Source organism: Elephas maximus, chromosome 15 (assembly GCF_024166365.1).
Source record: "Elephas maximus indicus isolate mEleMax1 chromosome 15, mEleMax1 primary haplotype, whole genome shotgun sequence".
NCBI lineage: Eukaryota > Metazoa > Chordata > Mammalia > Proboscidea > Elephantidae > Elephas > Elephas maximus.
In genome coordinates, this window is record NC_064833.1 from 42913045 (window position 1) to 42926066 (window position 13022).

General features: G+C 39.2%; 1 protein-coding gene across 16 annotated transcripts in view; it reads right to left on the bottom strand.

Annotated features, from left to right (window-relative positions):
* VPS13B (vacuolar protein sorting 13 homolog B) overlaps positions 1-13022 on the bottom strand; it is a 915182-nt gene that overhangs the window by 787780 nt on the left and 114380 nt on the right. For all 16 annotated transcript variants that reach the window (XM_049854597.1, XM_049854595.1, XM_049854593.1 and 13 more), the window contains one exon: positions 3991-4185. In XM_049854597.1, coding sequence (XP_049710554.1) covers positions 3991-4185 — 195 coding nt within the window. The remainder of the gene's footprint in view (positions 1-3990; positions 4186-13022) is intronic.

Sequence of the window (13022 nt, forward strand, 5' to 3'; positions counted from 1 at the left end):
GGTTTTGTTTTAAAAAAATACCCAATATTCATAACATCAATGAAAGGTTTTTCTACATATATTATCTTATGACAACTATAAACACCTTACCTTCTGGGATATTCAACTTAACAACTGTAGCTGTGGTCAAGACTGACCAAAATGCAAAAGATAACTAGGCAGCAAAAGTCCTTTTCCCAAAAAAATAATTTTATATGGACTAAACAGTAACCATTATGCTAGAAATTTAAGTGAGCTTTTAACCTATGAACAAACAGAGGAGGTGAACAAATATGTCAATAACTTTTATGTAAGTATAGATGGTGACCATTTACCTTGACAATGGGACACGCCTTATTCATTTAAATGCTCAGTATCTGCATTATGGAAAGAACTTAATATTTACTAAATGATTGAGCCCTCTATAACTAGAATACCTTAAAGAAAATTACCTGTACTGAGATGCATTAGCTATTATTTAAAAAAAAAAAAAAGGTCGAACTTGGCCAACCATCCAATAATTCACTTTACATAACTTGGTTTAATGTAGTAAGATTTCTCCCTTTGTGAAAAGAAATTAACATGAATTTAATAAAAGTGACTAAAAAAATACAAATGTGTTAAACCCTTTCATAAAACATTATATCTCACATAAATGTCCTGTTCAAAAAAGTCATGTCTTTTAAAGTGTCCGTATTAAAACTCTTTCACACTACTTATAAATATCATCTCTAGAAATTCTACATAAACTACTTCAAAAATTATTTTAAAAAAAATTATAATTACCATTAATTTGCAAGCATAAAGCTACTAACCACAAATAACTTAAGAAATATGTTTTAAAATCAGTATATTTTTATTTTACTTTCATGATACTGAATAATGAAAAAGCTACTTAAAATTTTATTTAAATCTCATCTTATGGGGCACTGTGTTGTTGTTAGGTGCCGTCAAGTCAGTTCCAACTCACAGCAACTCTATGCACAACAGAATGAAACAGCGCCCGGTCCCGTACCATGCTCAAAAACATTGTTATGCTTGAACCCATTGTTGCAGCCACTGTGACAATTCACCTCGTTGAGGGTCTTCCCCCTCTTCCACTGACGCTGTACTTTACCAAGCATGACGTCCTTCTTCAGGGACTGATCCCGCCTGACAACACGTCCAAAGTATGCAGGATGCAGCCTCATCATCCTTGCTTCTAAGGATCATTCTGGTTGTACTTTTTCCAAGACAGGTTTTTTCATTCTTTTGGCAGTCCATGGTATATTCAATAATTCTTCGGCAACACAATTCAAAGGCGTCAATCCTTCTTCGGTCTCCCTTATTCATTGCCCAGCTTTTAAATGCATATGATGCAACTGAAAATACCATGGCTTGGGTCAGGATCATCTTAGTCTTCAAGGTGAATCTTTGCTTTTCAACACTTTAAAGAGGTCTTTTGCAGCACATCTGCCCGATGCAATGCGTCTTTTGATTCCTTAACTGCTGCTTCCATGGGTGTTGACTGTGGATCCAAGTAAAATGAAATCCTTGACAACTTCAATCTTTTCTCCGTTTATCATGATGTTGCTTATTAGTACAGTTGTAAAGCTTTTGTTCTCTGAAGGCTGTGGTCTTTGATCTCCATCTGTAAGTGCTTGAAGTTCTCCTCACTTTCAGGAGGCAAGGTTATGTCATCTGCATAACGTAGGTTGTTAATGAGTCTTCCTCCAATCCTGATGCTTGTTCTTCAGATAGTCCAGCTTCTTGAATTCTTTGCTCAGCATACAGAAAGGTGAAAGGATACAAGGGATACAACCCTGACGCACATCTTTCCTGACATTAAACCGTTCACTATCCCCTTTTTCTGTCCAAACAACTGTCTCTGGATCTATGTACAGGTTCCTCATGAGCATGATTAAGTGTTCTGGAATTCCCATTCTTCACAATGTTATCCATAATTTGTTACGATCCACACAGTCGAATGCCTTTGCACAGTCAATAACACAGGTAAACATCCTTCTGGTACTCTCTGCTTTCAGCCAGGATCCATCTAACATCAGCAAAGATATCCCTGGTTCCGCATCGTCTTCAAAATCCAGCCTGAATTTCTGGCAGTTCCCTGTCAATACACTGCTGCAGCTGCTTTTGAATGATCTTCAACAAAATTTTGCTTGCGTGTGATATTAACGATATTGTTCCATAATTTCCGCATTCAGTTGGATCACCTTTCTTAGGAATAGGAATAAATATGGATCTCTTCCAATTGGTTGACCAGGGAGCTGTCTTCCATATCTCTCAGCATAGAGGAGTGAGCGCTTCCAGTGCTGCATCCGTTTGTTGAAACATCTCAATTGATACTCGGTCAATTCCTGGAGTCTTGTTTTTCGCCAATGCCTTCAGTGCAGCTTGGACTTCTTCCTTCGGTATCATCGGAGCCTGATCATACGCTGCCTCTTCAAATGGTTGAACGTCAACTGATTCTTTTAGGTACAATGACTCCATGCATTCCTTCCATCATCTTTTGATGCTTCCTGCATCATTTAGTATTTTCCCCATAGAATCCTTCACTGTTGCAACTCGACGCTTGAATTTTTTTTCTTCAGTTCTTTCAGCTTGAGAAACACCGAGCGTGTTCTTCCCTTTTGTTTTTCTACCTCCAGCTCTTTGTACATGTCATTATAATACTTAGTCTTCTTGAGCCACCCTTTGAAATCTTCTGTTCAGTTTTTACTTTATCATTTCTTCCTTTTGCTTTAGCTGCTTGACGTTCGAGAGCAAGTTTCAGAGTCTCTTCTGACATCCATCTTAGTCTTTTCTTTCTTCCCTGTCTTTTCAATGACCTCTAGCTTTCTCCATGTATGGTCTCCTTGATGTCATTCCACAACTCCTCTGGTCTTCAGTCGTTACTGTTTGTCATGGATTGAATTATGTCCCCCCAACGTGTTTCAACTTGGTTAGGCCATGATTCCCAGTATTCTATGGTTGTTCTTCATTTTGTGATTATAATTTTATGTTAAAAAGATTAGGTTGGGATTGTAACTCCACCCTTATCCAGGTCACAGCCCTGATCTAATAATGTAAAGGGAGTTTCCCTGGGATGTTGCCTGCACCACCTTTTATCTCTCAATAGATAAATAGGAAAGGGAAGCAAGCAGAGAGTTGGGGATCTCATACCACCAAGAAAGCAGTGCTAGAAGAAGACTGCGTCCTTTGGACTCAGGGTTCCTGCACAGAAAAGCTCTTAGTCTGGGGAAAGATTGATGAGAGGGCCGACAGAGAGAGAAAGCCTTCCCCTGGAGCTGACGCCCTGAATTTGGACTTTTAGCCTATTTTACTGTGAGAAAATAAACTTCTCTTTGTTAAAGCCATCTACTTGTCATATTTCTGTTACAGCAGCACTAGGTGACTAAGTGTTCAACGTGTCAGATCTATTCTTGAGATGATCTCTACATTCAAGTGGGATATAATCAAGGTCGTATTTTGGCTCTCGTGGACTTGCTCTGATTTTCTTCAGTTTCAGCTTGAGATTGCATTTAGTAATTGATGGCCTGTTCCACAGTCGGGCCCTGGCCTTGTTCTGACTGATGATACTGAGCTTTTCCATCGTCTCTTTCCACAGATGCAGCTGATTTGATTTCTGTGTGTTCCATCTGGTGAAGTCCATGTGTACAGTCGCCGTTTATATTGGTGAAAAAAGTTATTTGCGATGAAGAAGTCATTGGTCTTGCAAAATTCTATCATTCCATCTCCAGCATTGTATCTATCACCACGGCCATATTTTCCAACTACCAATTCTTCTTTGTCTCCAACTTTCACATTCCAATCCCCAGTAATTTTCAATGTATCCTGATTGCATGTTCGATCAATTTCAGATGGCAGAAGCTGATAAAAATCTTTGATTTCTTCATCTTTGGCCTTAGTGGCTATGGGGTATTATTTCTGTGAAATTATAACCTTAAGAAAAAGGAAACTTATTTAAAGCTACTAAAACCAATCAGATACTTTTAAAAAAATCACTTTTCTTACCTTAAGGTAGCAGTGTGCATAGCAATAATGAAGCAGATTATCAGAAGGCTGAGTAAGGCTGCTGACCACATGTACCAGCTGTTCTGCATACATTGGCACTGAATATTCCAGATTAATTTTATCCACCAATATCTGAATGGATGGCAAAGGCCGAAGAGGCTGGAAGTTTGTAGTATTCATGAAGTTACTCAAGTTCTGAAAAATAACAGTGTTCACTTTATATTTCAGAAGTAGACCAGTGATTAATGAACAACGCCCTCTGTGCAAGTTTCACACTTGCACAATTTGCAGTAATATCAAATCAGTCTAGAAATAATGCCTTTTTAAAGAACACTCCTACCATAACCAAATATAAATATCTTTTATATATGTTTGAGTATGTCTCAGATTTCAAAGAACATATATTTATTGCAAAAGTATCTTTGGCCTTTTAGCTAAACCTTTTTTTGTTTTTCTATCAACGAGAATCATATCACTAAGTGCCTCAGTATCTTAAAGGTGGTTTCTTAAACTCAATTATTCCAAAAGACTTCCCAGATACCTCAGAGCCAGCACCTTTTGTTTTCTTTCCCTTTATTTACATTTAGATAATTAACTAAGGGACTAAGTGAGCTACTCCAGACAGTGTCAAAGACACAACAAAGTTTGTAACAGAGAAACATTTCTGATCCATATCGTATCTACTAATAATTCACATACTAAAGATTTCCTAAGAATCTCAAGATGGTACAGTGAGATCAATTACTTTTGTGTGTGGCCTTTGTAGCCATGGTATTGTAACTCACACCCAGGTGATTATGTGACAGGGTAATTGTGGCCTACCATGGGAATTGGTCAGTTCTGCTTTAAAAGAGAACCAATTCCAGAGCAGAGAGGAGGAGTCCACCACCACCAAGGGAGGAGACAGCCAGCCACAGGAGACAACACAGTGGACTTCCCGGCCCCCAGAGATAGAAAGCTGAGTGCTTTGGGCAGAGACTGAGGGCCAGGGACAGGTGTGCCTGCAAACACACCTGGGAAGAAGCTACCCTTATGGAAGAACTGTGTTCTGAGTGTTCCTGGGCCTGAACTGTAACTGTTACTTCCTTAATGAACCCCACAATTGTGAATATGGTCTGTGAGTTCTGTGTAGTCACTGCAATAAATTATCAAACACAGTAGAGGGTGCTGTGGGAGGGACAGTTTGTGTCAGAGCTGGTGGCTATGACAGAGAGAGAGGGCACGTCTGACCTCCACCTCACAGGAATCAGCTTTGGGCTGATCATGCTTCTCCTTCCCCCTTGTGGGCCTGGAAGGAGGTCAGACACCTCCTGCAAGCTGTTTTTTACAGATGGATTTTGGTATTATCAGTGTCACAGAACCTTTCTAAGTTCCAAATAAATGCAGGTAAGTCTCAGGAAAGTCTGCAGTTCGAATTCACCAGCCGCTCCTTTGGAAATCCTATGGTACAGTTCTACTCTGTCCTATAGGGTAGCTATGAGTCGGAATTGATTCAACAGCAACAGGTTCTACTTCACTATGCTTGATGTCCTTCTCCAAAGACAGAAAGTGCTACATAATACTTCTCCAGTCCGAAAAGCTAACAGTGCCATTATTGAGAGAAACACTGAACCTAAAATTTGCTAAACTGAACATACAATCCTTTTTCTTTAATTCATTATTGATAATAATAATTTTAAAGCCACCATTTATTAACTGCTTTTTTTTTTTAATATTTTATTTTTTAGGTGAAAGTTTACATAGCAAATTGAGTTCCCGTTTAACATTTTTTATACAATTTGTCCCATGACATTGGTTACTTTTTTCATAATATGTCAACATTGTCATTATTTCCATTCTTTTTGTACTGTTTCCATTAATCTAGCTTCCTTTCCCTGCCCTTCTTTAGCTTGTCATCTTTGTTTTAGGGTAAATGTTGACTGTTTGGTCTCCTATAGTTGATTATTTAAGGGAGCACAGTATTCACAGATGATATTGTTATTTTCTAAGCTAATCTATTGTTTGGATGAAGGGTGACCACTGGCAGTAGCCTCAGTTCCAAGTTCAAAGAATATTTTAGGGCCTGAGTTAGTCTCAGGGATTCCTCTAGTCTCTGTCAGTCCAGTAATCCTGGCCTTTTTTAGGAATTTGAGTTTTGTTCACATTTTTCTCCCTTTCTTTTGCGGGCCTTCTGTTGTGTTCCTGGTGAAAAGGGTCGGCATTGGTAGTCTGGCACCATCTAGTTCTTCTGGTCTCAGGCTAGATGAGGCTGTGGTTTACATACGCCATTAGTCCTGTGGACTAGTTTCTTCTGTGAGTTTTTTATTTCTTTCATTCTCTTTTGTTCCAGACGAGTAGAGACCAAATGTATCTTAGATGGCCGCTCACAAGCTTTTGGGACCCCAGACGCTATTCACCAAACTAGGATGTAGAACATTATCTTTACCCCATAAGGCTTTCTAGGCTGTGATCTTTACGGGAGCAGACCTCCAGATCCTTCTCCAGCGGAGACACTGGGTGGATTCAAACCACCAACCTTTCAGTCAGCAGCAAGTGCTTAACCATTGCGTCATGAGGGCTCCTTTTGTGGAAGATGCTAGCTTCTTTATATCCAGTAATTTATTTATTCATTCTCCTCTTGTTGGTCGGTTAGGCCATTTTCAAATTTTCATTATTATAAATAACATTTTAGTGAGCATCCGAATGTATAAATATTTATGTTCCTCTCTATTTTATTAGAATTGCTGCCTATGTATCAGAGTGTGAACACTTTTTTTAAGTTATGATTTTAAAAAGAAAGGCAAAATAGATGCATAATGCATCAGCCACACTGAATTTCTGAACCTCCTGAAACACAGTGATAATAAGATACTAAGAGTGTGAGCTCTCAGTAGTGAAAGTTTTGTTCATTTTCCTACTCCCTTTGCATTCCATGATCTCTGTCCTCAATAACTGTTAGTTGAATGAATGAGTAAATGAATAAATATTTGCTTTGAACAGGAGTTAGTCGAATCTATACCTCTTTCAGAGAGAAATGTACCTGAATTAGCTACAGGAAACCCTGGTCGATGGCTACGGATTTGGTTTGGTTTCTTTTATGCACCATATGGAAACCTTGGTGGCATAGCGGTTAAGAGCTACGACTGCTAACCAAAGGTTGGCAGTTCAAATCCACCAGGTGCTCCTTGGAAACTCTATGGAATGGTTCTACTCTGTCCTACAGGGTCAGAATTGACTTGATGGCAATGGGTTTGTTTGTTTATGTACCATATATAAGAAAACCTGGTGGTACAGTGGTTAAACGCCAGCTTGGCTGCTAACTGAAAGGTTGGCGGTCTGAACTCATCAACTGCTCCACAGGAGAAAGATGTAACAGTCTGCTTCCGTAAAGATCACAGCCTTGGAGACTCCACAGAGCAGTTCTTCTCTGCCCCATGGGGTCACCATGAATAGGAATTAACTCCGAGGCAATGAGTTTGGTGGTTTTGTTTGTTTTTTTAATTAATTTTTATTAAGCTTCAAGTGAACATTTACCATTCCAATCAGTCTGTCACATGTAGGTTTACATACATCTTACTCCCTTCTCCCACTTGCTCTCCCCCTATTGAGTCAGCCCTTTCAGTCTCTCATTTCGTGCCAGTTTTGCCGTCTTCCCTCTCTCTCTATCTTCCCATCCCCCCTCCAGTCAAGAGTTGCCAACACACTCTCCAGTGTCCACCTGATTTAATTAGCTCACTCTTCATCAACCTCTCTCTCCCCACCGCTGACCAGTCCTTTTCATGCCTGATGAGTTGTCTTCGGGGATGGTTCCTTGTCCTGTGCCATCAGAGGGTCTGGGGAGCATTGCCTCCGGGACTCCTCTGGTCGCAGTCATACCATTAAGTATGATCTTTTTATGAGAATTTGGGGTCTGTATCCCATTGGTCTCCTGCTCCCTCAGGAGTTGTCTGTTGTGCTCCCTGACAGGGCAGTCATCGATTGTGGCCGGGCACCAACTAGTTCTTCTGGTCTCAGGGTAATGTAGGTCTCTGGTTCATGTGGCCCTTTCTGTCTCTTGGGTTCTTAGTTGTCGTGTGACCTTGGTGTTCTTCCTTTGCCTTTGCTCCAGGTAGGTTAACTGCTTTTTTAAAATATTTTATTGAGTTTTAGGGGAAAGGTTACACAATAATTTAGACTCCCATTCAGCAATTCAAACACAAATTGTTCTGTGACATTGGTTACAATCCCAGCAATGCGTCAGCACCCTCACCATTTCCACCCTACCTGCCCCATACTGAAGCCTGGTGGCACAGTGGTTAAGAGTTTCACTCCTAACCAGAAGGTTGGCAGTCCGAATCCACCACCTGCTCTTTGAAACCCCATGGGGCAGTTCTATTCTGTCCTATAGAGTTGCTATAGGGTCACTATGAGTTGGAATCGACTTGAGAGCAAATGGTTTTTTGTCCCATCCTAATCACCTTGCTTTTTAAAGCCACTTGAGTATAAGATACAGAAAAGCACACAAATCTTAAGCGTAGAGCTCAATGAATTTTTACATTTGTAATCACCAATCAGATCAAGACATTAAACATTTTCAGCACCCTAGATGGCTATCCTATGTCCCTTTCCAGGTAATATCCAATCCCCATACCAGAGGTAGCCAATATTCTCACTCCAATCACCGTAAATTAGTTTTGTCTATTCTTGAACTTCATTAGAAATGGAATCATATAATACAAAGTCTTAGGTCTGGCTTCTTTCACTCAATATAACACCTGTGAGAATTATCTATTTTGCTCATTCTTGGAGTTGACACTATTATCATCATGAAATGGCCCTATTTTTTTCTAATTATACTGCTTGCCTTAAACTATACTTTTTCTGGTATTAAAATAGCGGTATTACCTTTGATTAGTATTTAAATAGTATTATCTTCTTGTACCCTTTCACTTATAATTTTGTGTCCATACTGTTTTTAGTTCCAGAATTTCACCTGATTCTTTTTTATGGATTCCAGGTCTTTTCTGAAATCTTCCATCTTTTTTGTCTTTTTTCTTGAACTTATTAGTCATAGTTATTTTAAAGCCCATGTCTAGTAACTCCAATACCTGAATCACCTCTATTTCTATTTTTTCCCCTCTAGGTTCAAGTCAATCGGTTCTATTGTTAGTATACCTTATCATTTTTTAATACCAGTGATTCCTGTTTATCAAAGATTCCTTTAATGTACCACTACTCAGTTACAAATCAACAGTTTTATTCTTCAGTTGAATGAGACAGTTACTGTACAAATAAAATATTTTGTGAAACAAAACCAAAAAAAAAGCCATTTTCTTTCTCTAATTTCTATTTAGTTCTATAGTTTCTCATTTGTTTACAACCACTCATGCTCCTTCCTCCTCCACACCTCCATCCCAGGAAAGCTCATCTCTCTAGAGACTTGTCATGGGACTGAACTTAAGGTTCCACAAAGGCATAAATATCTACAAATTCCTATTCATTGACTAAGTGTTCCTTTTAAAGTTCTTCTCTGTGATTTACCTATCTCTTATTTTTTTATTAGACAGCCAATATTGCAGATAAAAATTATAGAGGCACTGAGTTATGTTATCTTCTTTCAAAGTGGGTTAACTATTCTTTTCTTTTGGTGAGCAGACAGAATACAAGCAGATAAAGTTGGTCCTACGGATTTAGGGTTTCTTTGGACTAATTTTTTAATTTTGTCCTTACTCCGAGGGTGTGGCCCTTATAAGGTTCAAACCAGGTACTAAGTTGACAGACCATGAACTCTAAATGTTGACACCCAACACCATGCAAATGGTGAAATTTCTACTGTGTTCTTTAACCTGTTTTCTCTTGGGTTTCTAGGAGGCTTATATCGCATATGAGCAGCTTAGGGGTTAGCCAACAGTTTGAAGGGAATTTTATGCAGATTTTGGGGGCTCCCTTCTTAGCAAGGCCTCCTTTCTGGCATTTTCTTCCTCAATTTCCAACAGTTCTGCCACAAAGAACTTTAACCTCTCACTCCTCAGCCCAGTTTAAGAATGTCGCTTTCTGCTTAAGATCTCTTTCTCATCACCTCAGGAAGCTTAAAGCACAGCAGTAAATGTAGAGCTTCCTTCATGCACTACTTTTTTTTTTTTTTTTTTTTATTGTGCTTTAAGTTAAAGCTTACAAATCAAGTCAGTCTCTCATACAAAAATTTGTATACACCTTCCTAAACAGTCCTAATTGCTCTCCGCCTAATGAGATATCCCATTTCTTCCCTCCACTCTCTCTTTTCATGTCCATTCCACCAGCTTCTAACCCCCTCTACCCTCTCATCTCCCCTCCTGATAGGAGATGCCAACATAGTCTCAAGGGTCTACTTGATCCAAGTTCATTCTTCACCAGCATCTTTTTCTATCCCATTGTCGAGTCCAAACCCTGTCTGAAGAGTTGGCTTTGGGTATGGTCACTGTCCTAGGCTAACATAAGGTCTGGAGGCCATGACCTCTGGGGTCCCCCTCGTCTCAGTCAGACCATTAAGTCTGGTCTTTCTACGAGAATGTGGGATCTGCATCCCACTGCTCTCCTGCTCCCTCAGGGGTTCTGTGTTGTGTTCCCTGTCAGGGCAATCATCCATTGTAGCTGGGCACCATCTAGTTCTTCAGGTCTCAGGATGATGCAGTCTCTGGCTTATGTGGCCCTTTCTGTCTCTTGGGCTAGTAATTACCTTGTGTCCTTGGTGTTCTTCATTCTCCTTTGGTCCAGGTGGGTTGAAACCAATTGATGCATCTTAGATGGCAGCTTGCTAGCATTTAAGACCCCAGACGCCACTCTTCAAAGTGGGATGCAGAATGTTTTAATAGATTTTATTATGCCAATTGACTTAGACGTTCCCTGAAACCATGGTCCCCAAACCCTGCCCCTGCTATGCTGGCCTTCAAAGAATTCAGTTTATTCAGGAAACTGCTTTGCTTTTCGTTTTAATCCAGTTGTGCTGACCTCATCTGTATTGTGTGATGTCTTTCCCGTCACCTAAAGTAGTTCTTATCTATTATCTAATTAGTGAATACCCCCTTCCCTCCTCCCCTCCCTCCCCCCTCTTGTAACCATCAAAGAATATTTTCTTCTCTGTTTAAACTACATCTCCAGTTCTTATAATAATGGTCTTATACAATATTTGTCCTTTTCCAACTAATTTCACTCAGCATGATGCCTTCCAGATTCCTCCATGTTATGAAATGTTTCATGGATTCCTCACTGTTCTTTATGGATGTGTAGTATTCCATTGTGTGAATATACCATAATTTATTTATCCATTCATCCACTGATGGGCACCTTGGTTGCTTCCACCTTTTTGCTATTGTAAACAGTGCTGCACTGAACATGGGTGTGTATATATCTGTTCATGTAAAGACTCTTATTTCTCTAGGATATATTCCAAGGAGTGGGATTGCTGGATCGCATGGTAGTTCTATTTCTAGTTTTTTAAGGAAGCACTAAACCGATTTCCAAAGTGGTTGTACCATTTTACGTTCCCACCAGCAGTGTAGGAGTGTTACAGTCTCTCTACAGCCTCTCCAACATTTATTATTTTGCGTTTTTTGGATTAATGCCAGCCTTGTTGGAGTGAGATGGAATCTCACTGTAGTTTTGATTTGCATTTCTCTAATGGCTAATGATCGTGAGCATTTCCTCATGTATCTGTTAGCTACCTGAATATTTTCTTTAGTGAAGTGTCTGTTCATATCTTTTGCCCATTTTTTAATTGGGTTATTTGTCTTTTTGTAGTTGAGTTTTTGTAGTATCATGTAGATTTTAGAGATTAGGTGCTGGTCAGAAATGTCATAGCTAAAAACTTTTTCCCAGTCTGTAGGTCATCTATTTACTCTTTTGGTGAAGTCTTTGGATGAGCATAGGTGTTTGATTTTTAAGAGCTCCCAGTTATCTAGTTTTTCTTCTGCATTGTTAGTAATGTTTTGTTTATGCCATGTATTAGGGCTCCTAACATTGTCCCTATTTTTTCTTTCATGATCTTTATCGTTTTAGATTGTATATTTAGGTCTTTGATCCATTTTGAGTTTGCTTTTGTGCATGATGGGAGGTACGGGTCCTGTTTCATTTTTTTGCAGATGGATATCCAGTTATGCTAGCACCATCTGTTAAAAAGACTGCCTTTTCCCCCATTTAACTGATTTAGGGCCTGCACTACCTCTCTTCCTTCACGGACCAGAGCCCCTGCCTACACTGGTTATTCTCCAGTGCCTTCACACAGTGACTCTGTATATTTTATCCAACTGTTAGAATTGTTATCTGCAGAAGGCCTGGTCCAATACATACTACTCCAACATGATAGGAACCAGAGGCAAAGCAATTACTTTGTGCCAGGTATAGCTCTAGGTTCTTACATACATTATATCCAAAATCCTCAAAATAAGTATGTAATTAGCTTCATGTTATAAAGAAGGGAATCAATGGTAAAAGAGTAAAAAGTAAAGAATTAGATGACAGCAAAAATGAAAATGATAGAAAGTACTGGCATATGGACGCTTTAACCTTCTCCACTGATATTTTTACCAAATGATCTCTTCACCCAGCAACACAGTAATTAATTAAGAGTGGCCATTTGAGAGCAAATATACAAAATGAAACTACTGCATCATGGTCAATTCCCTACCAGATTTCTCTAAGTTCTTCTTATTTAAAGTTAGGACACTTTATACTTCTACATTCATCATCATTACATGGACATCAAAAGAAATATGACAGAAAAATAAATTTAAAACAATGATAAGATCTTATATGTATAAAGTACACTCAGAAAGCAATATATTGTATATGGACTTTAAACATTACGGATCTAATGAGTCCTTATTAACACTAACAGAGTAATCACTAATATGTGCACAATGGTTTACCTGTATTATATCACTGAATCTTCAAAACAATCCAAGGAGTTAGATACTGTAAGGGAACTGCTCCATGCCAGCACTCTGATAATCTTACATATACCCATGTGGACGACACGAGCAAGCCTCATCCACAGTACACCTAACCTCTGGTAGAATATCCTGTCATACTCTCAGAAC